Below are 27,503 nucleotides of genomic sequence, written 5' to 3'. Positions count from 1 at the left end.
ACTTTTCTAGAATTACAGAATTACAGTCTGCTTGAGACTTTCAGTCCCTGAGGCCCTATCTAAAGTTAGAGCTAACCTCTACAGAGTAGTCAAAAATGGCTTATGTTATACCTTTCTGTATTTCATTTGCTTCTTGATAAAGAGGCTTGATGATCTAACCCAAAGAGCTTATTCACGTGAACCTTTGAGACCCCCTAAGATGATCATCTAGGGAGATGAATATTTTGCAGAGTAGGAGGCTTTTTGGCACCCCTTCAATCCTACTATGTAGGGTGGGTTCATCTACATATACATAAGACTGATTTTAAATCAAATTATCTTGCCCATGTATAAAATATTATATTTTTGCCCTTTCTCTCACTATAACATTTAAAACCTGTAAAAATAGTATTAGATATTTGAAGATCACCACAACAATGGGATTCTTTTGTTTTCTTATTAGTTTCTTCTTAGAAACAATCTTCTCCAATGATTCTGGTAACTATTGGTGGCCCCATGCATTGCTTCAATCTCTTTGGAAGATTATGTAGCAACAAACGGTAGAGATCAGAAAATGCTATCCCGTGACACAGTTATCCCACATAACCTATCCTAAAGAGCCGATTTTAAAAAGCAGAAAATTCTATATTAGGTATACTATTATTTTTCAGCATTTTCACTACACCTGAAAACAACCTGAATGTCAAACAATAGATGATAGGTAAGTTCGTCAATGTGTTCAGTACAGAAAATAGATAAGTACATCTCTGACATGAACCACTTGATTATTTAAAAAATCATGTATTTGAGAAAATGATTACTTTGGAGTCCATGAATGGAAATGTATCTACAAAAGAATAATGGAAAAAGAATAAATGGAAGAATATAAAATTGTCATGCATTATGATTATAACTACACAAAATTTATGTCTGCGTGAGAGTAAAGATCATTCTCACAGAGGCAGTAAATTGATGTTTTTAGACAAAAGGGTTTTGGAGAACAATTGGGTGTAATTGTTTCATTAATTTTTTTAACAGTATGGAGGTGTGAAGGTTTGCTGCTCTGTCTCTGGAGATTAATTGTGGATTTAACTGGATTCTAACTTGTTTTCAGTCTTTGCTGTTAAAGGCCACCCGAGTCAGTGTGAGTCTGAGGTCCTCAGTGTTGGTACACCAGGTGCTTTTCCACCAAAACGTGGAGTAGGATGAGTCTAGACCAAGTATCCCTGGAAGAGGGATGCTGTAAGATATAAGAAAGGGGCTCTTGAACTCTGTGTGTTCAATTGTCTGTCCCTAACACAGGCCAAGGCTTTTTCTACCTTGAGGCTTCGTATTGGCAGTTCCTTTTGCCTGGAATGCTCTCCTCCATTTCTTAACTTGACTGGCTCTTTCTCATCCTTCAAGATTTACCCTGGATGGAAATTTCTTCTCTGACCACTCTTCCCACTCAGCCCCTGCAACTGCTTAGTTTTTCCATAGAACCTACCGCAGTCTGTATCTGCTCTATATATTTATATACTTGCTTGTTGTCTGTTTCCCCCACTAGTATGTAAGCATGAGGTCAGACAGCTTGTCTCTATTACTTACCACTGTATTCCTAGTCTCTAACATGGCACCCTGCACATAGTAGGTGCTCAGGAAATTTTGCGGAACAAATGAGTAAATCTATGTATATCAGAATAGAACAGTTCCTTGATAATAATAATAATAGTAATATAATAATAGTAATAAAGGTTAATAATAATAATATTAATAATAATAATAATAGTAATAAAGCTTTGGCACAAATATATGTCATTTTAGAGAGAAAAGTCCTGTATTTGAATTTTTTATAATATGCAGATATAATTCTGTGACTTTTGAATATCAAAAAAAGGAAAATATAATGAGAAGTCTACTTATAAATAACTCTAGGTTAGTGGGAATTATATGGCAACATAAGAGTTTGGATCAGGTTCTTATTCCATTAAAATACTGACAACTTTCACTGAATTTCAAGGAACTGAATTTTCTGTGCATGGGAAACCATGTCAGAGCTTCCATTCCCTCCTCTGGATCACTTTAAGTGAGGCTCCTGGGTCTTGTGAAGGCAAACCCAGACGAACCTCTCAATGAAAGTTAGGTCCTGGAAGATATACTATTTTCTGTAGGCCTAAAAACTCATTGATGAGTGGAAGAATTTACTACTAGTTAGTTAAGGAAATGGGGGGATGAGGACTACTATTTGGGCCTTGAAAATGTGAGAAGAGCTTTAAACTCATTTTCCATAGGGTCCATTTCTGAGTTTGAGATAAAGATATCATATATTACATGAACCTCATGGTTTAAGAAACTGAGCTCTTGTGCTTTCCAGTGAAACCTTTCTTCCAGACTGAGTCAGGAACTAAGCCCTCACATTTATGGTCTTACCCTGTGGCCTATTTTTACTGCAGAAACTGATTAATGGATGTACCAGACCCTGAGCAGTAGGAATTGAATCTAATTTTAACTTGGGAGTATTTGCCTCTAAAACAAGAATGCTCTATCCAATGGCTATCTCCATAAAACATCAACATCACATCAGACAAGCAAAAATCCGTTCACAAAGAAATGCCATTAATGTAGACATCAAAACCGCACATTCTTGGCTTTGAGTGGCCTGAACTGCAAAGTACTTTGCTTTGGATTCTTACTTTTCTTTGCCTGGTTAGGCAAGGCCCACATTTTTAGCTCCCAGATACTCTTCTGAATTCAGTTTGAGTTATGTGACCTTCATTCATTCCCTGGATATTTACTGACCACCTACTACGTGCCCAGCACTGTACTAGAGGTTACAGGAATGAGCAAGGCAGTCAGTCGCTCATGGAAGTGACCTTCCAGTGGATGTAGAGACAGAAAATAAACAGGGAAGCACATCAATAAACCCAATAAATAAGTGCAGATACTGATTACTGAAGTGTCTATGGACTTTAAAAGAAAAGAAAAAGAAACAGGATTCTGGGAAAATACTTGAAGAGATGGGAAACAATAAAGAACCAACCCTACAAAAATCTGGGTTGTTCCAGACAGTGGGAACAGCTAATACAAAGACCCTGCCCTTGCAGGACCTAAAAGTGAGCACCCCCTAAGTGTATCTCACCCTAGTCCTGCTCCTGTACAGAGGCCCTAGCGGGGGGGCATGGCTTGGAGTGTTCAAGGTTCAGAAAGAAGTCAGATATGATGGATGAAGGGATCGGAATAAATGAAACTGAAAGGCAGGTAGGGACCATGGATGAAGGGTCTTGTAGGCCATAGTTGAGGATTAACTTAAATACTCTAAACAGTCACGGAGGGCTTTAAAGTAGGGCATAATATCTGATTTCTCATTTTAAAAGTCTATTCTAGGGCTTCCCTGGTGGCGCCGTGGTTGAGAATCTGCCTGCTAATGCAGGGGACACGGGTTCGAGCCCTGGTCTGGGAAGATCCCACATGCCGCGGAGCGACTAGACCCGTGAGCCACAATTGCTGAGCCTGTGCGTCTGGAGCCTGTGCTCCACAACAAGAGAGGCCGCGATAGTGAGAGGCCCGTGCACCGCGATGAAGAGTGGCCCCCACTTGCCGTAACTAGAGAAAGCCCTCACACAGAAACGAAGACCTAACACAGCCATAAATAAAATAAAATAAATTAATTAAAAAAAAAAAGTCTATTCTAGGTGTTGCATGGATAGTAGATTGTAGGAAGCCTTGAGTGTCAGTGGGAGCTGAGCTGGAAGGCAACTCAGTCATGTAGGAATGAAGTGGAGAAAGATCACGAGTGGTGAAAGTCTCAAGCAAAAATGCTCGGGTAGCTCTGAGAATATTATCTACCAAGGGTTTAGCTGTAAAAGGGAAGGAAGGAAGGGTAAGACAGGGTGGAGGGTAAAAGAGAACAGAGTTGCTTGGTTCTTTTAAAAAGAGTTGGGAAGGGGGACTGGCCTACCTGCTGGTTTCTATGTGTGTCTCTGACCCAAATCTTAAGACTCCAAACTCCTAAATTCTCAACGGCTAGGCCATGATCTGCTGCCTCCAGGGAGTCCTAATTACTTACTCCTGCACCCAGGAATCTCCTGTTTGAAGTCCGTTATCACTTGCTTTGTTCTTAACTCTTTTGGTGTTGAGCCTTGTTCTGTTAGGGGTCCCCGTGTGTAACTCTAACCTCTCAAACTGTATCTATACATTCCTCCTTCCCTTCTTTTCTTTCTTTCGCAAATAGTGAGTGAATAATATGTACCAGGCACTGTGGTAGACCCTGATGATGCCATCTTTAGCAAATTGGGCACCAGCCCTTGTAAAGCTTACAGTCTAATGGAGGGGAATGACATCAGTACAATAATCACATTAATAACTAGGTAATTACAAATTTGGCATACACTTTGAAAAAGGGTATGTGCCACTGTGTTAGAGCATAACAAGAGGAGATGACCTAGGCTAGGGAAATGAAGGAAGGCTTCCCCAAGCAAGTGAGCTTCAAAATGGGGGGTCTTAAAGTTGAAGAAAATCTTATGTGTTTGGAGCTCAGTGAGATGGGAGGAAAAGGAGCATGAACTGAAATGGAGGAGACCGTGGGATAGATTTTGGCGTCCACTCTCAGGGTAAAGGGTGAACCACTGAAGGGACATGCCAGCTTCTGATGAGGGTCATCAGGACATGATCACAGTCACCATGTGAGAAGCTCACACTGGCTACTGTGTGGGGAATGGAGTGGTAGGGGGCCGGTAGAGTGGGTGCAGGGAGACCAATTAGGAAGTGGTAGCAATCCCAGGTGAGAGATGCTGGCAGCTTCCACGAGGAAGGTGACTCTAGGAAATGGAGAGAAATGGACAGATCCTAGAGGAACTTTCAGTGCCAAAATTTGGACACATGGTGGAGGCTCCCAGAAGTGAATGAAGACAAAGATTTGTCCTGGAGTATATGTGGAAATGATAGAACTCATAACACATTTCATTGCAGAAGACCTATGTGGCATGGTTGCTGATTTTCAGGACTGCCCTTTACATGGAGGGCTCTAGAGCCAGAAGGCATTACGTACTTTGTAATAACCCAGTGGAATCACCAATTGCCTATGAGCAGCAACTGTTAATAGTAATAAGAACTGTTCAACAGGGAGGCTGTGTTGGCTCTGGAGACATAAGGGAGTTATTTAAATTCTCTTTGCCTCAGTTACATGCTCTGTAAATTGGGGTAATGATAGTTCCTAACTTACAGGGTAGGTGTAAGGATTAGATGAAATAATTCATTTAGCACAGTGACTGACACATAGTAAGTACTCAGTAAATATTAGTTACTATAATTATTAGAATAATGGTGACATTCATTTCATTAAAAAAAAAATCAAGAAGGAATGTTTGATCATTTTAAAACATGTAAGTAGCTTTATAGAGGGTCACACAGCCTTCAGCAACCTTTGCAAAGCCACACAGCTCTTAAGTGGTAGAGCTGCTCTTTGACCCAAATCTGTCTGACACCAGAAGCTGTGTTTCTGACCACTATGCAATAATGTTGCCAAAAGCAAGGAAAGGGGACCCTCTCCCCACCTGCGGAAGGATGCATATTATAAGAGATGTTTCTGCTGCTAGATCAGACTTTGGCTAAAGGGAAGTGTCCATGAGGAGTGGTGGCCCTATCCAGACAATGACTAGAATGGTGATCTCGACTGTTTTTCCTGTCCTGTGTAAGTGGTAATGGCTCCCATGCTATGGTGACCATGGAAAACTTGTTTCCTAAGGTGCAAAGAGTCATTAAAATAGGGAAACCTTTCCATTTCTCCTGAGGGCCTTTCAGAAGATTAAGATGGTCCTATTAGTACCAAGCTTATAGCATACTTTTCTCATGAAATACTCAGCATTGAGTAGTGCTGGGGTCCTTACTTTACAAATAGGAAACAGAGGCTTAAAGAGGTTAAATGTCTTGCCTGAGATCCCACATCTAGAAAGTGATAGAAGCAGCATTTGAATCCAGCTGTAGCAGACTATTCTGGCCTCACCATTCTGTGACACTTGTCTCCCATCTGTACTGCCCCTCCCATCTCATGCTTACTCAAAGTGCCTGAGGCCCCCACCCCCCCATTTCTCTCTGATATCAGAGAGAAAGGATCTGATATCAGTCCTGTACAGCTAAGCACGTTGTTCAGTAGGTGACTACCTCTCCAGAGTTTATTTTTATTTAAGCCTGCCCCTGCCAGTGGTGTGCTGGAGCCTGCTTATGTTGGCCCACATAAGAGCTGATTGCTAAATTTTCAGGAGTTCTGTGAGCCAGTAGACTTTACATTGGTAGTTTGACATTGGTCATGATGGGAGTATTTACTCTACAGAAATTGGCAAACACCACAAACAAAGGCTCTCCCATATTCTCTACTGCCATTACCACTCCAGTGATTGTTAGACATTTACCAGCATACCACTGGGCCCTCATCTTTCCTTGTCCTTTGTTAAAGAATGTCTGGCAACAGGGATCACTTTGCTGAGAAATTGGCAGGCACAGGGCAGTGTCTGAAATCATGCCTGGTGGCCAGTCACCACCTGACAACTCCATGCTTCTTTCTGGCCCACTGCTCCAGCATGACAAAGGAGCTTCCCAGGCCCCATGGAAAACACTTGCACATCTCAGTACTTTGAACAGGCATCTGACATCAGATCTAAATCCATGTTAAAATAAAAGGCTCAGTCAATATGTATTATAATGACAATGGGCATGGAAATTTGAAATTAGAAAAAACCAGACTTATTTTGCAGAACTATTTGTTCCTGAATTTGTAAAGGATTATTTTTATATGATGTCATAAATCCACAGAATTTTAGAGCTGCAATGAACATAATTTTACAAATGAGAAAAGAGAAAAAGAAGCTGAGACCCTGAGAGGGGAAATGTTGGCCCAACATCACGCATCTCATGATGCATGTATGTCTCTACCCACACAGTTATATTTAGTCACAGAATAGAGGGAATCCAGGACCCTGATGTTAGCCAGACTTTGAAGAATCCTTGAATGTTTCCCTTCATTTGAAAATGATTATGTTATGCCACCCTGCCAGCTCCTTCACAGATATAATGATGATACAAATAATAGCTAATTTTTACTAGGTGCTTACTAGGTGACAGGACTTATGTTAAGTGCTTTATATATTAAGTTGAACTACGTATATGAAATTGCCAATATTTGATTTTTTTTGATCTACCAAATGGTAATTTCTAATAGGTCAATCTAAATATATTCTCTCTAAATATTCACCATTTTTCCATGAAGTGAATACTATTATCACACCCATTTTACAGATGGCAAGACTGAGGCTTTAATTAAAAAATAAATTTAAAAAAGCTTTCTTCCCACAAGTGTTATTCTTATTTATAGGCAATGAACAATGTACTCTTGTGTGCAAATCGATAGCCCTAAGCAATGGAATGTACATAGAGCATAAACAATAATACCTGACATATCTTGCCTTTCTCAGTGACCTTGGAAAATTTTCTAATCAATAAATTTCTGTAATATTTAAAGAAATGCTTTTTTAAATGTTATTTATGAATATAAAGCATAGACATTAGAAAATAAGAAATTTGATGTTTGTGCATTATATATCTGCTGTATCCCGCATGGAAATGTTAGACACTATAGCTCAGGGCTCCCCAGAATGAATTAATTGTCCTAGAATTTTCATAATGCTTGAATGAAGAAGCTGAGTTATTTTACAACGTTGTCTACATGCAGATTATAACCAACAAAATTCTGAATCAAGACCATTTGGTTGTATGACTATCTGCAAATAATATTGTACAGAAGTCACAACCAAACAGTTCAAAAAAAGCAGTTACGCTCAGAAATGATCAGTACTAAGTACATGAGATGATGCTATGTCAAGTGTTGAGTCAGGAAAAAAAAAATTAGTGAAAACTGTAAAATGGGCTTTGAAAAAAATATTTAAACATAAATGACTACTCTTCAAATATGAAACCAGAACTTCTAATGTCCCATTCACGATAGAAAAAAAATTGACTGATGCCATGTGATTAATCAGCTCTAAATGATGAATTCTCCAAGTTGAAAACTTGGCTATTGGCCCTCCATTAATTTAGTCAACAAATATTTATTAAATATCTACCACAGGGGCCTTGCGCATAAGTAATTCCATATTATTCCCAATTGATTGGCTGATTATTATCAGTAAGCATCTGCTTAAGATGAGCATGTCTTTTCACCTCTAAAAAAGAGGCAGTATTATTTCACCTGCAACTTAGAAGTCTAGGAATCCATAGGCTCCATACCCGGCCTGGCCTCTTTCAAGTCTCCATCTCATTGAACACTTCAAAGCCTGGCTCTCAAAAGACCCCAAACTCATGCCTACACCTACTAAGTCAGATCCCAGCCAAGAATCAGAGTGCCTTTGTCTGTAAGTGACCATCAAGCACCAACGTTATCTTCCCTACCTCCTTGATGATGGAAAAATAATATAATGATATAGTAAGCAGGCAAACATGCTTCGAAAAATTGCTGAGAAGGGCTATACAAGTGCTACTTCATAGAAACAAAGGAAAGAAGAAAGGAATGTTGTAGGTGGTATTTCCAGTCCTTTCATTTTATAAAGAAAGAACCTGATGCAGAAGGTAGAGACATTTGCCCAGGCTAACTCACCTAGAGAGAAGTGGAGTTTGGTCTCCTGACCCCTCTTCCAGTGCTTTTTGTACCAAACTACATTGTTATGATTATTCGTGTTGCACTTATTATTATTGATGTTATGGAATATAAGACTATCTTCAGATATATAAATACTGACTTAGCTAAGCAGCTGTAATCTTCTAGATAAGAACTGCTGTTCTGTACCGCATAACATTTTGTGCGTGATAGTCTCCTGGGAAGTTCTCCAAGGGATGAAGAGGTTTACCACTGGGCTTTGCAAATTCTAGACAATTAAATGCCCAAGGACCATTATTCCCCATGTCAGGTGAGTGATGACCATTGAGACAATTAAAACTGAATCCATAAAAATGTTGACACGGGACCCATCACTTAACCATTCCATTTCACATAAAATATTATAATTTAAAAGTCAAACTTAACCTTGCAGGGGAAAGATAAGCTAATGAATAATAAACTTACTCTTTTACAGTTTTTAGAACTGAAATCACCTAATACAGTTAACCCATCTCTTGACTTTTCTCCATGCTCTCTTCCAATTACTCTTACTGTACTTTTTAGGTTGTTATAACAAGTACATCTGTGTTTTCTGTGTTCTTATTTTAGTCTATGTATATCTTCATGAGTCAGCCCAGTCTAACTATAAAATACTCTTTTAGAAAGGACAAAACAAAGTGCTCACATACCCCATGACGGTCCTCAAAGTATGCCAGGCTGGTTTTGGTTAAAACAAAGAATCGAACTTTAAAGTTCGAAGGAGAAGTTCTTCTCTTTTGTTGGGATTTCTTGATAAGCTGTTCTTCCAGGAGGATGAAGTTGTTCATGATCCAGTCCTTGAAAAGTGATGCGCCTTGGGCATCACCCCTCAGCACAACCAGAGGAAACAGCTTCAGGGCAAGGAATGAGCTGGAGAGGCAGTTGATCTTCAGAGAGTTGTTCAAAGGCAACTTGCCTCCAATGTTATCTCTCTACCAACATTCAGTCAACATTGCAGAGCTTCTCTTCTGAGGTCAAAGCCCATAACCACATCCTTTCAAAATTCAGAAAACTATGAAGCATAAGTAAAAATTATACATACCCTTTGCTGTATGGTTTAGAAATGATATTTGACGAACCTCAGACTCAAAATGATATGACGGATTAGAGTTGAATCTTCATAGTTCCTGCTTTAGCCCGTCTAACAGTTAAGGCATGCAGCACAAGGGGTAGGAACGTGGACTTTGGGGTCGATGGACAATAGTTTGTGTGTTAGTTTTCTGTTGGCTGCTGTAACAAATTATCACAAGTTTAGTGCCTCACGAATTTATTATCTTACAGTTCTGTAGTTCAGAAATGCAAAATGGGTCTCACTGGGCTAAAATCAAGATGTCAGCAGGGTTGTGATCCTTTCTGGAGGATCTCTAGTGTAGAATCTGTTTCCTTGCCCTTTTCAGCTTCTAGGACCACCCGCATGCCTTGACTCTCAGCCCTCTTCCTCCATCTTCAAAGCCTACAACAGCAGGTCAAATTCTCTCATCTCATACAACTGTAACCTCTACTTCTGCCTCCCTCTTCCATATTTAAGATTCCTTAAGATTACACTGGGCTTGCCTGGATAATCTAAAATAATCTCCCTATTTTAAGATCTGTTTATTAGCAACCTTAATTCCATATTCTACCCTAATTCCCCTTTGTCATGTAAGCTAACACATGCACAGGTTCTAGGGATTAGGACAAGGACATCTTTACCTACCACAGGTTGGCTTCTGGCTCCACCAGCTAACTAACTGTGAGACTATAGGCAAATTACTCAAGAGCTCTGAGCCTCAGCTTTTTTACCTGTGAAGGAGAATAATGGTGCCCCTACATGTGGGGCTAGTCTCCGGCTTCCTTGCCAGTCTCACCTCATACCTCTCTGCTCACACATTTTCGCTTTAGCCCTCATGTGTGCTTCTCATGCTGCTTTGAACATCTGCTCCCTTTGCCTGAAAACATCTTCTCTCCCCTGCTTTGCCTGCTTTAACTCTAAATTATACTGCTAGTCTCAGCCATGTCACTTCCTCAGGGAAGCCTTCCTGGCTTTACTAAGTCAAATCCGCCAATTATATATGTAGAGGGCACCTTATGACATACCCCTTATGACAGTTGTCATTGTACTTTTTGGACGGTGATTTTTGGATTAATGTTTATCTCTCCCACTAGTCTGGAAGCTCCCTAATAGTAAGGAGGACTATGTGTGGTTTTGCTCACCATTACATACTCAGCAACCATCACGGTGCCTGGCACATTAAAAGGATGTTTAGAAAAATGTGTTGAATGAGTAATCACCAAACTGGGTTGGACAATTATAAGAGACAATGGGCATAAAACACTTAAGAGAAATATATTAAAGTTTACAATTTTGTTAAATTTAAATAAAAGCCCATAGTAGTTTGTCTGTGCTACAGAGAAATGATTGCTTTTCCATCGCAAAACGTAGTGGAAGAGCAGAAAATAAGTAAATCCTTCAGAATGGCATAATAAACAAAGTATACATGAGCTCTGAAGACAGACAAAATTACGTTGGAATCCCAGCTCTGTCACTTACTAAGCTGTTTCTTTGAGTGAGCTACTTACCCTCGCTGATCCTTGGTCTCTGTGAGGGGCCTTTTGAAGACAATCCCATAAGCTCTGTGAGTGGTGGATGCTAGTCATGTATCTGGCCTTAGAATTAAGGTATAAAGTATCATGAGTCCTACTTCTAGCATGAAGTAAATAACCAAGAAATCTCAGTGTGAGGAGAGATGGCATATGCCAGACAGGGATAAATAATGAAACAGAACAATCATTATTGCTGTATAGGAGTGCAATGATCTAGAATTTATTTTTTTTCATGTGAATTACCAGACTACAGCTTAATTTTGTCTCATATATTGGATGCCCCAGCATAATCAAGACACTCAAGATTGTTGGGGAGGGAATACTTTAAATGATTTCCCCACCTCCATTCTGAGATTGTAAGATATATGTGTGGAAATACATGCCCAAAAGAGGTAGTATTTCTTTTCTCTCCTGAATATGGACTTGAGACAGGGATTGCTATTTTCTCCAAGTATCTATTCTCCCCTTCTTCCCAGGTAACTGACTCCCTGAAGGAGTTATCTGGGCATCTGGCCAGCCAGAATAAAGATTACATTTTTCAGTCATGTTAACTGTATTCTAGCTAATTGAACAGGGCAGAAGTTATGAGCACAACTTCAAGGAAATGTCCTTAATGGCAATCATCATACCCTTTTCATTCTCTTTTTCCTCCTTCCTGCTAACTAGAATGTGAATGTGAAGGTTGGAGCTAGAGCAGCTATCTTATACCTTGAAGTAGAAATTGCATGTTGAGGTCAATGGAGCATAAAATAGAAAGATTCTGGGGTCCTGATGACCTTGGGTCCTCCTTGCAGCCTGGGAGCACTTTTTCTTTAATGTAAAAAGAAATAAAATTTTATTTTCTAAGCCCCTGTTATTTTGAGGTTCTGTCACAAACAGTAAACCTAATTTTAACTAATACAGTGCATTTTCAAACTAGACTGTAAAGTCCTTTGAGAAGGGTAGATTTATACCTGGTTTGTTCAGGTTGAAAGATTTACAGACTTCACAAAGTATTCTCATGTGGGAAAGCAAAATGTCATCAGTAGCTGTTGTAATAGGAGCCTTTCCTTTGCCAAGTCTCCATCGAGTGTAATTATAAGTAATTTTATTCTCTCTCTCTCATAGCACCTTCAAACCCACTCGCCGGGATTGGTTTTTGTCCTCACCTAAACATAACCTTAAGAGACCCAATATTTTCCCCATCACTCTTAGGAAAACATGTGTAAAAATAAGCCCTTTGTTTTGTTTTAAAGTCCTATTGGGAATTCCCTGGTGGCACAGTCGTTAAGAATCCGCCTGCCAATGCAGGGGACACAGATTCGATCCCTGGTCCAGGAAGATACCACATGCCGCGGAGCAACTAAGCCCGCGAGCCACAGCTACTGAGCCTGCGTGCCACAGCTCTTGAAGCCCGTGCACCCTAGAGCCCACACGCCGCAACTACTGAAGCCCATGTGCTCTAGGGCCCGCATGCCGCAACTACTGAGCCCGCGCACCTAGAGCCTGTGCTCCGCAACAAGAGAAGCCACCGCAATGAGAAGCCTGCGCACCACAACGAAAAGTAGCCCCCACTCACTGCAACTAGAGAAAGCCCATGCGCAGCAACGAAGACCCAGTGCAGCCAAAAATAATCAATAAAACATTGAAAAAAAAATTCTAAAGAAAAACAAAAAAACCCCTATTGATCACTTTTGGAGGATGCTGAAAAACCAATTTATTATTCTGTAAACTGCAAAACAAAGGGAAAGAATAAAATATATTTCCTATTTTTCCTGAAGAGCCATATCTCAGTTTAGTAATCAAATATTTAATGAAGGAGAGTCCTTCTTTACAGAAGAATTCCAATGAATAAATTAAGGAGTGATAGAATATCACCATTTTGCAATCCTAATAATGCATAATGGATCTAGACAATGCTCATCAATGGCTGGTAAAATCATTATGTGAAGAGCCAATAGGAAAATCTATAATTTATTTATTAGACTGATAACATTGTAACACATTGATCAATCTTAACAGCAGGAAAAGAGAGACAATCAGACATTATGTATTTCCTGAAGTGATGCAATAGGAAGTACACAGAAGGCTTGCCAAAAGAAAAAAAAGAAAAAAAATCAAACAATCTCATCCAACCTCTAGATCTAAATTCAAGTTTGCAGGAAATACAAGAGATAAAGGAACATGACAAATGACAGCATGGAGATGCATGGAGATAAGTTCAGAATACAGTGGACCCTCTGTATCTGCGTGTTCTACATCTGTGTATTCAACCAACTGTGGGTCAAAAACAAAAAAATTCCAGAAAGTTCCAAAAAACAAAATTTGAATTTACTGTGCACCAGAAACTATTTACATAGCATTTACAGTATATTTACAACTATTTATATAGCTTTTATATTGTATTAGGTATTATAAGAAATCTAGAGATGATTTAAAGTTTACAGGAGGATATGTGTAGGTTATATACAAATACTATGCCGTTTTCTATTCTATTTCCAAGATTTTGGATTATCTTTACTATCATTATTCTGAATTCTTTTTCAGGTAGACTGCCTATTTCCTCTTCATTTATTAGGTCTGGTGGATTTTTACCTTGCTCCTTCATCTGCTGTGTGTTTTTTTGTCTTCTTATTTTGCTTAACTTACTGTGTTTGGGGTCTCCTTCTCACAGGCTGCAGGTTTGTAGTTCCCGTTGTTTTTGGTGTCTGTCCCCAGTGGCTAAGGTTGGTTCAGTGGGTTGTGTAGGCTTCCTGGTGGAGGGGACTAGTGCCTGTGTTCTGGTGGATGAGGCTGGATCTTGTCTTTCTGGTGGGCAGGTCCACGTCTGGTGGTGTGTTTTGGGGTGTCTGTGGCCTTATTATGATTTTATGTGCCGTTTTCTATAAGGGACTAGAGCATTTTGTATTTGTGGGGTCCTGGAACCAATCCACCATGGACACCTTGGGTCTGTACCCAAATCGCTAAAGACAACTGACCCCATGTCTGTAACAAGTAAGTCAGAGGGAGAACCTATAAGATTAAAAGAGACTTTAAGAGCCATATCAAGCATGTGCTGATTTTGTTTGGATTTAAATTCAAACAAATCAATTATATAAAGACATTATGAGACAGTTGGGAAATCAGAACACTGCGTATTTGATGACTAAATTACTTTTAATTTTTAAGGCATGATAATGGCACTGTTGTTATTGTAAAAGAGTCTTTATTGTGCACAGAAACATACAGAAATAATTATTGATAAAATAACAAAATATATGAGATTTGCTTTGTTATAATCCAGTGGAGGGGGAGAAATAGGCAGGGCAAGAGATGACAAATGTTTGGCTGAGTTGACAATTGAAGCTGGGTGATGGATGGGTTGGTGGTTCTTTATTCTCCTTACATTGCTATATGTTTGAAATTTTTCATAATAAAAGTTAAGAAAAAAGCCTGTCCAATTCAGTCTAATAACAAAAACTCCAAACACATATTCAATTTAATGCTTTTCCTCAACCTAAGCAGAGGTCTGGTACAGGCTTTGAAGCATGTTGCCTTTTCTACTATATCCTAACTCCTCCTCCTTCCCCATACACTAGCCTTGCTTCTGACCCACTCCTTCAGGCTCAGGCTTGGGGCAAGAAGGGAAACAGGCACTGAATTCAATGAGGTCACAGTTGTAATCTTGGGTTGATGCCCTCTGAATGTGGTGGATACACAATTGTTGCTGTTTCTTTCGTGGGAAAGTTTTGTCATGTGTGTTGTTGCCATTATTTTCAGAGGGCTCTGACAGCAGTTCTCTTGATATTGGAGATGCCAGTCTGACTCCCAGTGAGCCCAACCTTCAGCTCTTGGGCTTCTGCTGGTCCTCCTCCAGCATGCCTCCCCTGCAACTCTGTTGGGATCCCTTTGCCCATCTTTGTTATCCTCTTGGGTAAATGTCCCTTGAAAATGAACTGCATGCCACTTATTCCCTCCCATGGCTCTAGAGAAGACTCAGGTATCCATTGATGGATGTACGTACCATTTGCCCCAAGTGCAGCCTCTTCTCCCTCTGACACCAAACAAGGAGCTCTTCCACAAGATTTAACCTTTGCCTTTCTCCAAATGGGATTTATGAGGACAACAGTCCTCATAAACCCTATGAGACTTAGGTCAAGCTGGTGAGTAGTCCTTTAAAGTTCCTGTCACTTGGCTTCTGGTGGATGCAAACACCTGCCCCCTTTCCCCCTGAGTGGGTTGTGAGAGGAAATGCACAGTGCACCAAAAACACTCTCTTGGTTTTTCAAGCTTTCGTTTTTTAAAAGCTGGAGGTGGGCAAAGACTATTACTGGCAGAACTTGTTTTGCTTCCTATTGTGTCAAGCACGGATGACAAGGTATTCTACTTTAGGATAGAAAGTCACTTGATTCCTTTAATTGTATTATTTTAGGTCTTTGAGGCCTCAACTGAAACTGAGTTGGAAAAGTTTGTTTAACATCCTCTAACAAAGAAAAAACCAATTCAGCCTGGCACTACTGGATCCAGCTACTTAATCAATGACATCAGAAATTTTGATTTTCATTTCTTAGTTTTGTGTCAGCTTCACGCTTAGGAAGGCTTTCCTCTGTGGCAGCAAAAGGCTGACATTTTGCCAGTGGAACTGGATTCTTTTTCCTAATAGTTCCAGCAAAAGTCTCAGAACTGTGAATCATTGCCCTGGCTTGGGTGAGTTGCTAATAGGTAGCTCAGTCATTACAGCCAAGGCGATAGAATATTCTGTTGTCTATTTCTAGGTCTGCACCCTTTCCTGGATTTGGGGATGGGATACAGTCGGCCCTATCCAGCCACATGGGCTGAGAGTAGAGAGAGGTTTTCCTCTAAAGGAACACCAAGAGTGTTGCCACTAGAGAAAGTGGAATGGATGTCAGCTCATCAATAAATCATCTCACCTTTACTCTGCCCTGAAGCCCATCTTCATTGTTCTAGCATTTGAGGCCCTGCAAGTCCAATCCTCTTCTCTGGTCCAGGGAATAGCCATTTAGATAAGTGGAGATGCTTCTTAAATAACTCCAGAGCCCTCCTGTGTCCAGGACGAAGAGATCCTTCAACTGCACCCTTAGGATGTGGCTTCCAAGGCTTTCATTATCCTTGTGGTTCTCATCCAAACTTGATCAGGTTTATATGGATCTGTTTAAGAGTGATACCCAGAATATTCTGGTAATTATATAGCTTCTATCTTCTGAAAAATTTAAAAAAAAACCTTATTCCTTCTAGAACTATTAATCCTAGAGAAAAAAAAAAAAAACACATGAGCACATAGAGGTATTTGTACTAAATGTTCATTGCAGTGTTTGTAATGGAAACAACCTATATGTGCATCAGTGAGAAACTGATTAATCCATGGTGCATCCATTCAGTGGAACACTGAGATAACGAAAATGCATGAAGAATTTCTATAATGTATCACTCTAAAAAAGTACAAGATCTATTGTTAAGATAGAAAAGGTGCAGACAAATATGTATGGCATAATCCCATTTTTACATCAAAGTATTTTGTGTTTGTATTAATATGTATGTATATGTGCAGGGCAATGTCAGAAAGTTTCTATATCAAACTTCCAGCAAGGAATTGGAAAGGTAGAGAGATGTTTTGCTTTTTAATTTATGTAATTAAAAAAGACCATATTGTGGGGGAATTTTTTACTTTCCAATTTAAAATAAAAGTATGTCCTTTGTCAGAAATAATTGGTTTGATTAGTAGAAGATAGTGATAACTGAGGTGGCCAGTTAGACCTTAGAGCTTAGACCTAATTTTTGAAATATATATATATATATATGTATATATATATATACACACATACATACATGTGTATGTATTTCTGGTTACAGAAGTGAAATATATTCTTGCTGGAAAGAGCCAACCATCAAACAGACAAAAATAATAATCACTTTTAGTCTCACCCCTCAGAGATAATCAATGTTAACATTTATTTTACTTTCTTCCAATATTTTTTCAGAGTTAAGTTTAATATTTATTCATTGCAATATAATTGCAATAATCATCTTATCCCAGCTCCTGGATCATTTACCATCTCCCACCTCTACAGTTTCTAATCTTTATTTTTATCTTAAATGTTAACTATTTTATTATTTGTATGTGTATTTAATTGTAAGCTTCTTCAATATAACATCAAAGAAATAAATATTTAGACCGAGATGGGATGTCTCATGGCTTATAAACGTAGCAAAATTGGAAGCCAAGAGAGGGAAATTGTCATAAGACTGTGAAAAAGAGCGCAGAATTTTGGCTCTGAGTGGGGCTAAACATGTCTGAGGACAGAAACAAGAAGGGAGCAGAAAGCGAGTAGGTGGGGAAGAGAGGTGACACTTGTTGGACCATAATGTTGAGAAATAAAATTCTTTAGATCTCCTGTGTGGCTTCTTTCATCTATACCAGCTCATTTTCTTTTGAAACCTAAGGCAGAGGCAAACTGATTTGCATAATGGCCCTTAGGGAAAGAGTCTAGGTGACTGTGGTCTTTTTCTGACAACCAGAAGGTAAGGCAGAAATCAGGTTGGCTTCCTGAAGTCCTAGGTGCCCAAGGCTCACCATAGCTCATCCCACGCCACCTCGGTTTAACAGTGTTGACGTATAAGGACTGTGGATTGTATTTTAGGCCAGGGGATTTACCCAGCAGATATATGCTGTGTACAGTATGGAAATCTCCCCACCCTCACATCCTGCCTAGCTCACTAGGCCCTCTCGGGTGGCATGCTCTTTGAAAAGGCTATATATAGCTGTCTGCTTGCCTTGCTTTACAAAGTGATAGGTGGGGAACAAAAGTTATTGACTTGAAACCTCTTCCCATGATAAACAGGTGGACTTCAGCCATCTATAATCTTGCATGTCTACCTATACTCAGTACATCATACACAGTATTTTGTGTTTTCATGCTTCACATCTCTTTAATCTTAGGCCAATTAAAAATGTACAGGAAACTCTCCTTAGAATTGTGGTTCTGGCAGTTTCTCTTCTCACAAAACATTGTTGGTTTTAAATATTGAGATAAGTGTTATCAGGTCCATTCATTCAACTCATTCACTATTACTCTATCATGTATTTAATTGTCCTCCTGTATTGTTCTCTGTCTCTTCAGTGTGTTCTCCTGAATTGTAAATTTTCCGAAATTAGGGTGGTGGTTTATACAGGCTTCACTACAGTCCTTGTTAAGAAGAATTACCAAAAACTTGTAAATAGAAAAATTACAAAGCAGGTAACATGTACTTTCTTTTTTTTTTTTTTTATAAACTTATTTATTTATTTTTGGCTGTGTTGAGTCTTCGTTGCTGTGCGCGGGCTTTCTCTAGTTGCAGCGAGCTGGGGCTACTCTTCGTAGCAGTGCGCGGGCTTCTCATTGCGGTGGCTTCTCTTGCTGCGGAGCATGGGGTCTAGGCACGTGGGCTTCAGTAGTTGTGGCACGCGGGCTCAGTAGTTACAGCTCGCGGGCTCTAGAGCACAGGCTCAGTAGTTGTGGCACACGGGCTTAGTTGCTCTGCGGCATGTGGGATCTTCCCGGACCAGGGCTCAAACCTGTGTCCCCTGCATTGGCAGGCAGATTCTTAACCATTGTGCCACCAGGGAAGTCCAACATGTACTTTCAATGTCATATTAAAGCATTATTTAAATACCTGCCCGAGGATTATGTGATTATCTAAGAGAAGGAAGTAAGACAATGGAATTGGATTAATAAATCAAGACTGAAGTATTGCTGTCTATTATTTTTAATAGCTTTATTGAGATACATTTTACATATCAAAAGATTCATCCATTGGAAGTGTACAGTTCAGTGCTTTTTCATATATTCACAGTTGTGAAACTATCACAATGTAACTTTGGAACATTTTCAGCACCCCAAGAAGACTATCTGTTATTGATTAAAGTCTCAGACTCTGTGAAGTTCTCTAATAACTTATAGATTTTCATTCAGAAGAGATGCAAATGATTTCTGTTTAGTAAAAAAGATAGCCCCATAGCTTATGATTTTATTGCCCTGTAGACATTTAACCAGTTTTGTATCTAACCTGGCAGTGTTAGTCCAATATTCTTTCTCCAATGCCAATGCCTATACCTGTAATTCTCCTTTGAACCAGCTTTACCATCATGCTGATTCCCTCATTGATGAGTTAATGAAATCTCTGACTGTTTTCATTGTATATTTGTGTGAGAGTCATGTTTTAAAGTTTTTGGAACTTATATTTGACAACCTGAATGCTCTTAGCTCAACTGTGGGCACATAGCTGGCAATCAATAAATATGCCTTGACTTATTGATCTCCATTTTTTTGATAGGGGATGCGTCAGACTTTTAAACTTTGGAAAGAGAGAATAAATTTTCAGAAGGTCTTTAAGAAAAGTCAGAAAATGAATTTTGAATGATATTTTGTATTTGGAAGTATTATTTACTTTTGTGCAAGTAGTATATGCAATAGAATAAAATCTGAAATGTATAAAAGAGAATGCCCTGGGAAGCTAAGTCTCCATCCCACCATTTCCTTTGGCCAGTAAGTTTGCTCCTGGTACTGGTTTCCTGTGCATCTTTTCACTTACACACACACACACAAACACACACACACACAAACACACATTTTTAAATTTTTTATTAAAAAATATATGGCATGCCATATATGCTCTTTGCAACTTGCTTTTTTTACTTACTGATATTTACTGAAAATTGTTCAACATCAGTATACATAAAACATGTCTGGTGGCTGATCACTTTTCACTACTTCCACTGCTTCCACACACATCTTCATCTCTTGCAGGAGCTACCCAGTCTCTGTTTCCGTCCCTATTACACCTCTGTGATCTCTTTGCAACATGGTGGCCAGAATGATTCTCCATATATGTAGGTCAGATCATCTCCCATTTAGAGCAGAGCTAAACACCTCACAATGTCCTGCAAGGTCCTTCACACATGATCTGCTTCCCTACCGTCACCACAGTTGTTTCTTGGCCTCATCTCCAACCTCTCTCCCTCACTCCACTCTTGTCACTGTGGCCCCCTTGGTGTTCCTCTAACATACCAGGCACACTCCCACCTCAGGATCTTGGCCCTTGCTATTCCCTCTGACAAGAGGCTACTCGCCAGACATCCACATGGCTTCCTCCCTGACCTCCTTGAGGTTTTTGCTTAAAAGTCGCTTCTCACTAAGCCTTCCTTGACCACCACCTACAGCTCCTTCTCCCATGCACACACTCCCATCCCATTTGCCTACTTTATCTTTCTCCACAGCATCGGACATACCATATATTTTACTCATTTATTATCTACATATAAGGTCCATGAAAGCGAGGATATTTATTTTGTCCACTGCTGCATTCCTAGCACCTAGAACAGGGCCTGGCACAAAGTAGGTGCCTAATCATATTAATTAAAAGAATTGATGAATTTATGCTGCATAGTACTTATATATTTGTGTTCTACTTGTGTGACCCAGTGTAGTATAGTTTAACCATTGCCATATTTGGGGACTTATATATGCTTTTGGTACCTTTTGACCTTGATAAAGTTGCCTAACTTCCCTGAGCCTTGATTTTCTCCCCTATAAAATAGGAATAATAGTTGTACCTACGTTTTATAGCGCTGTTTGGGAATTACATTTTTAAAAGAATGTAAAGTGTTTAGCACTATGCCTGACTTACAGTAAGTTCTTTATAATATAATTATGATTTCTCTCATTAATCATTCATCAGAAATGGACTTACGAGAAGAAGAGATGATTGAGAATATAAAAACTTCTTGTTTTAAAACCCAATAGTGTTAACTTTTAGTGATTATCTCCTTACGATGGAATATAAGCCACTTTGTTCTTTTTTTGGAGAAATCATTTAACATCTTCAGAAAAAAAATTTTAGCTCTTCAGAAGTAGGGACCTTTATCTCTGCATTTTCCGTTTTCTAGCTGGTCCTGAAAATAGTGCCTGCTCAATAAATTTTGTTGACTAAACAAATGGAAGAATGAATCTCAGCGGGCATAAGCAAGTTCATATTTACTGAAAAGCTGCAATTTGCCAGGTACTGCAGTAGGCACTAGGGATATAAAAAAGAACATTTGGGGGGTAAAGTTTATTTCAATACCTTCACATAGTAATCATTGAGTTTGGGGGATGTATTTTTACCTCAAAAGTAGTCTTCTAACTGGGGGAGGGGGAATTTGGATTCATCACCTTGTGCAAAGTACAAAAACTCCAGAAAGGCATCTTTGCCATAATTTCTCTGAAGAGCTTTTCAAAGAAACAGAACATCAATGGTTTATCAGGTAGACATCAAGAGTGAAGAAGCAGGCAGACCAATATGGGAAATCCTATGGTGATTCAAGACTTTAGTGATTTCCTGGGGTCCCCACGTATATTGCTAACCATGAATGATTCTGTATTTGGTGCAGAATGAGAGTACGATGGTGAGCCATGCAGCTTGAGACAGAGAAAAAGCCTGACCTGAAGTGCAAGACTGGGGATAGAATCCATCCAGCTCTACGTTCTGCCCCTGAGCAAGATAATCCTGAGCCTCAGTTCCTCACCATAAAATTATGGTTTTAAAAACTAGCCTCCTTTACAAGAATATACAATGGGAAAAAGACAGTCTCTTCAGCAGGTGGTGTTGGGAAAGTTGGACAGCTGCATGTAAATCAATGAAGTTAGAACACACCCTCTCACCATACACAAAAATGAACTCAAAATGGCTGAAAGACTTAAATATAAGACATGACACCATAAAACTCCTAGAAGAGAACATAGGCAAAACATTCTCTGACATAAATCATACCAATGTTTTCTTAGGTCAGTCTCCCAAGGCAATAGAAATAAAAGCAAAAATAAACAAATGGGACCTGATCAAACTTATAAGCTTTTGCATGGCAAAGAAAACCATAAACAAAACAAAAAGACAACCTGTGGAATAGGAGAACATATTTTCAAATGATACAACTGACAAGAGCTTAATTTCCAAAATATACAAATGGCTCATACAACTCAACAATAGAAAACAACCCAATCAAAAGATGGACATAAGAACTAAATAGACATTACTCCAAAGAAGACATACAGATGGCCAATAGGCACGTGAAAAGATGCTCAACATCGCTAATTATTAGAGAAATATAAATCAAAACTACAATGAGGTACCACCTCACACCAGTCAGAATGGCCATCATTAAAAAGTTTACAAATAACAAATGCTGGAGAGGGTATGGAGAAAAGGGAACCCTCCTACACTGTTGGAAATTAAATTGGTACAGCCACTGTGGAAAACAGTGTGGAGGTTCCTCAAAAAACTCAAAATAGAATTACCATACGATCCAGCAATCCCACTCCTGGGCATACATCTGAGCAAAACTATAATTCAAAAAGATACATGCACCCCTATGTCATAGCAGCACTATTCACAATAGCTAAGACATGGAAACAACCTAAATGTCCATCAACAGATGAATGGATATGGATAGAAGATGTGGTACATATATAAAATGGAATACTACTCAGCCATAAAAAGAATGGAATAATGCCATTTGCAGCAACATGGATGGACCTAGAGATTATCATACTAAGTGAAGTACATCAGAAAGAGAAAGACAAATACCGTGTGATATCACATTTGTGGAATCTAAAATATGACACAAATGAACTTATCTACGAAACAGAAAGAGACTCACAGACATAGAGAACAGACTTGTGGTTGCCAAGGGGGTGGTAGGGGAAGGATGGATTGGGAGTTTGGGGTTAGCAGATGCAAATTATTATATATAGGATGGATAAACCACAAAGTCCTACCATATAACACAGGGGACCATATTCAATATCCTGTGATAAACCATAATGGAAAAGAATATGAAAAAGAATATATATATACATAAAACTGAATCAGAAATTAACAGCAGAAATTAACACAACAGAAATTAACACAACATTGTAAATCAACTATACTTCAATAAAAAAGAAGAAGGAAAAGAAAAAAAAATAGAAGCCAAGGTTGGGTTACCTTTGTGGGGAGGGAGCATGCAGAAGAGAGGCTGGCAGGGTTCTATTTCTTGCTCTGGGTGGCAGCTACAAGGGTGTTCACTTTCTTATTACTCATTAAGCTATATATTTATGGTTTGAATGTGTGTTATATTTCACAATAAAAACAGTTTCTAAAACTGTAAAAAATATATATATAAAATATAAATATAAATAAAGTCAGCCTCCTTGAAATGAGAAAATGGGTGAGAAAATTCTCCATACCCTGGAAACGACAGTACCAATGGGACTTGACAGGTAGCGCTCTTTCTAAGTTCCTGCCAGCACTGTGCTATATACGCTGGGGAGCACAGAGAACAACAATCCCAATAGGATGCCTGCCCTTAGCAAGTACACAGTACACTTCCGGGATTTTATCCCCAGGACATCATTCAGCAGAAGCATGAAGATGATCCCTGCAGGGAGATTTGTAACAACAACAAGACTGGAAACCACCCAGATATTTACAAAAGCAGGATGGTTTTCTCAACATTTTGATTTAGAAAGACTATCCAGCCTACCCACACCTATACCCTGGCAGGGTCAGCCTGTTCCCTGTGGACGTGGTGGTTGGTTTAGGGGGAGGCGGGTGAGCCTGCCCCGAGGGGGTGGGGGCTTGGAGGCTCAACAAAGGGGTGTGTGATGGTGATGGGTCACAAAGGACTGTGCAGGATAAATGCGGTCGGGCCAAGAGACTTAGGCAGAGCCCTGCAGGGAGGTGGCCAGTTGCCTTCGTTCCCTCTCTCTCCGAGACTCGATTTGTGGCTAGTGGCGCTGTCTTGAACGAAGAGAGCCATGAGCAGTGAGCGTTTGTTACCTCATTACACGGCCAACAGCTCCCGTTCAGTGGGCGTGTTCAGTACCTCCATGGGGGACCTGCAACGACAACTGTACAAGGGAGGAGAGTATGACATTTTCAGGTACGCACCCATGTTTGAGAGCGACTTTATCCAGATCAGCAAGAAAGGAGAGGTGATTGACGTACACAACCGCGTCCGGATGGTGACTGTGGGCATCGCATCCACCAGCCCCCTCCTCCCACTACCTGACGTCATGCTGCTGGCCCGACCAACGAAAGCCTGTGAAGAGCATGTCAGATACGCCCGGATCACCAAGGGGAGAGGTCGCAAGCCCGCGAAGACCCTAGAGCTCACCAGGCTGCTTCCCTTGAAGTTTGTCAAGATCTCCATCCATGACCGTGAGAAACAGCATTTGCGCCTGAAGCTTGCCACCGGCCGTACTTTTTATCTGCAGCTGTGCCCCTCTTCCGATGCACGAGAAGACCTCTTTTTCTATTGGGAAAAGCTTGTCTATCTCCTGAGACCACCGGTAGAGAGTTGCAGCAGTACCCCGACGGTCCAAACTGGAGATGCAGTGACTATAGAGGATACCAAAATCCTAGTGGTAAGCACCTACAGAGACTCAAGAACACGGGGCAGGGTGCTTTGGGAGAGCAGGGCAAAGCTGATCCTTCATAGCCTTTGGTGTTCTCTGAGACTCACCTGGGAAATACCTTCCATTGTTGAAAAGGGTCAGGGACAAATGAGCCATCACTATGGGATTCACCACACTGGAGAGGTTCCGAGTGCTTCTCCACATTGTCCCACAAGGCCGAATTTCAGAGAGACCTTAGGTATCATATCAGCTGCACTGGTCTCATCCCCAGGGCTGTAATCCCTTCTACAGCATCCTGATTGTCCGGTCTCTTCTTGAGCACTTACCCCAGCCCCGGTAGTCTCATCAGTTGTGGAACATCATTCACAGTTAGGAAGTCCTTCCTTCATTCTGTCTCCCCGTGACTCCGACATGCTGATTAAAATCAGCCCAACCCGTGTAGTCACCAAAATGTAGAAGGTGTGCATCCCTTGCCCCAGGAACCCCACTTCTAGGAATCTGTCCTGCAGAGATAGAAGCACAAGGGTATAAAATTAAAGTGTATATCATGGAGAATTGTATCAGTGCTTTCCCTGGCTCTGGGATTGTTCAAACAAAATGGAGTGGCCATTTGACAGGGGTGCAGTAGATGGGATCTTGCATCCATTGGGAGCTTAGACTCGGTGATTTCAAAGGTTATTCTAAGTATAAGCCCTTGAGTTGCTCAGCTCCAGGATGAGAGGGGAGCGGCCAGTTCTGATCTCACTTTCTGTCATCTCTATCTTACCTGTTTCTCCTCCCCTTGGCGCAGACCACAGAGCTCCACAGAGAAAGGGATCAGGATGAGGCTGGGCTTCACAAGCTTCGTGACGTGTCTGGAGCCACGTCTTGGGCTTATGTTGGGGGAGAGGAAATCCATCATGCCCCCCATGGCTCAACTGCAGCCGTGAAAAGTGCCGAAGGATCGGCGGCAGGGATGACCATGAGCCTGGCCGTAGCAGGGACAGCATCAAGCCCTGGCGGAGGAGTGGCAGTCGCAGGGGTGGGAGCAGGCCCTGCAGGAGGTGCTGCGAGCTTGGCGGCAACCAAGAGCACAGGCACCAGCCAGGTGAGCATGGCCCTGGCGGGAGCCACCATCAAGGATCCAGGAGAAAGTGGATCCGGCAAGGCCATTGCAGGTGCTGCCAGAACATCCTCGACAGGGGCAGATAGTCCAGAGAGCAGCGAGAGCGTGGTGTTTGCAGGTGCAGCAACGACCAGCAAGCCTGCTGCTGAAAGAGCTGAAGGGCAGGTCGCAGCCCCCCTGGTCTCCACCTTGCAGAGCGAAGGCTACATGTCTGAACGGGATGGAAGCCAGAAGGTCTCCCACCCCAGGGATGAAGACTGGAAGGAAAAAAAGGAAAGAAGGGAAAAGAAGGACAAGTCTTCATCTAGGAAAAGTTCCCATCACCGCAGGACAGGTGAAAGTCACCACAGGACAGGAGGGGACAAGACCCGGAAATCATCCTCCCACTGGTCCTTATCCGGCCATGGACACTCAAAAGATGACAAAAAAGAAAAAGGGCACAGTGGCACCAGGGGCAGAGGACACAGCTCTCACAGGAGTGGCAGCCACAGCTCTTCTGCCAAGGGGGGGAGGACAGCTCGCAAACTGGGGAAGAGCCGGTCCGCCACCAGCTCAGGGACTCTAAGTAAGAAATCCAGTAAGATCCGCTCTTTCTTCAGGAGCTTCAGAGTCATTCCTGGTTCAAAAACAATGGTCACACATGACAGAGAGGTAGACTTCGTGGCTAAGACGGTAGAGAAGTGCAACATAGAGGCCAAGGTGGAGAAAGCCCCGGTTGGCCGGGATCTGGAGATCTGTGGAACCATGACATCAGAGACGATGGAGACCATCATTATTGAAAGCAAATCCATTTAAATAGAAGCCAGGGCAGGAAGCTTTCCATGGAGACCCACCTTCAGGGAAGGATCCCTAGAGAGGCAATTCCTGCTTTCTTTAATAAAGGAAACCATACAACTCCAAAAGAAATGCTATCTTCTGTTTTCTATGTCCCCTCGCCTGGTAGTGACTTCACAGTGACTTCTGTGATGTGAATTGTGCTTTGGCCTGAGACCCCAGCCTCCAGTCAAGCAGGACCCCCACCTCCCACCCACACCCAGCAGAGCCAGCATTAGTGCCCTGCCTTGCCTCAACCCCTTTCTGCCTTTGGTTTCCCCAAGACTATGGCTGCAAGTCACAGACTACGGGCTGGGAAGCATCACCACCAGCATGTCCCCATGCCCTTCCTTTTCTCCCTGAAGGTCCCTGAACATGGTCATTCAGTCCAGTCCATAGACTAAATAAAGACAGGACTCATGTCTCCTCTAGGGATAATCAGGGAAGAAAAGAAGGGGTGCCTCAGCATTTGTAGGCAATCAGAATAGCGAAGTTTATCATCTTGATCAGGACTGACAGCCTGAGGGTCAAATCTTGCCCACTGCCTTGTTTTATGAATAAATTTTATTGGGCATAGCTACAGTCATTTATTTAACTATTGTCTAAGGCTGCTTTCACATTAAAATGACAGATTTGAGTAGCTGTAGCAGAAACCACATGGCCTGCAAAGTCTAAAATATTTATTTTCTGGCACTTGGCAGAAATGTTTTGCCCACCTGATTCTAATCTTAAAATTCTTCTTCCTCCTGGGTATACACTCTGGATAAACTCTCACAAACGCTTGCCAGGAGACAACTAGGAGAATGTTTGTAGTAAAACTGTAATAGCCAAACCCTGGAAACAGTCCACATGTTCACCAAATAGGAGAAATGATCAATTGTGGCATATGCCTACAGTGCATATGATACAGCAGTGAAGATGAATAGCAGCTGTACAGGTTAGCATGGGGGAGTCTCCCGTAATGTTGAATAAG

The 27,503-nt window shown here is 40.9% G+C and overlaps 2 protein-coding genes across 2 annotated transcripts in view; one reads left to right on the top strand and one right to left on the bottom strand.

Moving 5' to 3' along the window:
* Positions 1 to 9,444, bottom strand: part of ITK (IL2 inducible T cell kinase) — a 62,926-nt gene extending 53,482 nt beyond the window's left edge. The window contains exon 1 of the mRNA XM_061189913.1: positions 9,292 to 9,444. Within this exon, the coding sequence (XP_061045896.1) occupies positions 9,292 to 9,429 (138 nt within the window). The 5' untranslated portion in view covers positions 9,430 to 9,444. The remainder of the gene's footprint in view (positions 1 to 9,291) is intronic.
* A 14,568-nt stretch (positions 9,445 to 24,012) lies between these two features.
* GARIN3 (golgi associated RAB2B interactor family member 3) lies at positions 24,013 to 26,512 on the top strand. Its single transcript, XM_061188373.1, has 2 exons — positions 24,013 to 24,621; positions 25,403 to 26,512. Exons 1-2 carry the CDS (start codon positions 24,013 to 24,015, stop codon positions 26,510 to 26,512), a joined length of 1,719 nt encoding a protein of 572 aa, XP_061044356.1.
* The last annotated feature ends 991 nt before the right edge of the window (positions 26,513 to 27,503 follow it).

The sequence above is a fragment of the Eubalaena glacialis genome, chromosome 4, assembly GCF_028564815.1.
Source record: "Eubalaena glacialis isolate mEubGla1 chromosome 4, mEubGla1.1.hap2.+ XY, whole genome shotgun sequence".
Lineage (NCBI taxonomy): Eukaryota > Metazoa > Chordata > Mammalia > Artiodactyla > Balaenidae > Eubalaena > Eubalaena glacialis.
This window is presented reverse-complemented; position numbering and strand designations above follow the sequence as displayed.

What these genes read in the sequence shown, in the direction of transcription:
- GARIN3 (XM_061188373.1), top strand. Translation starts at nt 24,013, where the DNA reads ATGAGCAGTGAGCGTTTGTTACCTCATTACACGGCCAACAGCTCCCGT. An exon ending in AGGATACCAAAATCCTAGTG is followed by an intron (nt 24,622 to 25,402) that starts GTAAGCACCTAC and finishes CCCTTGGCGCAG; the next exon opens with ACCACAGAGCTCCACAGAGA.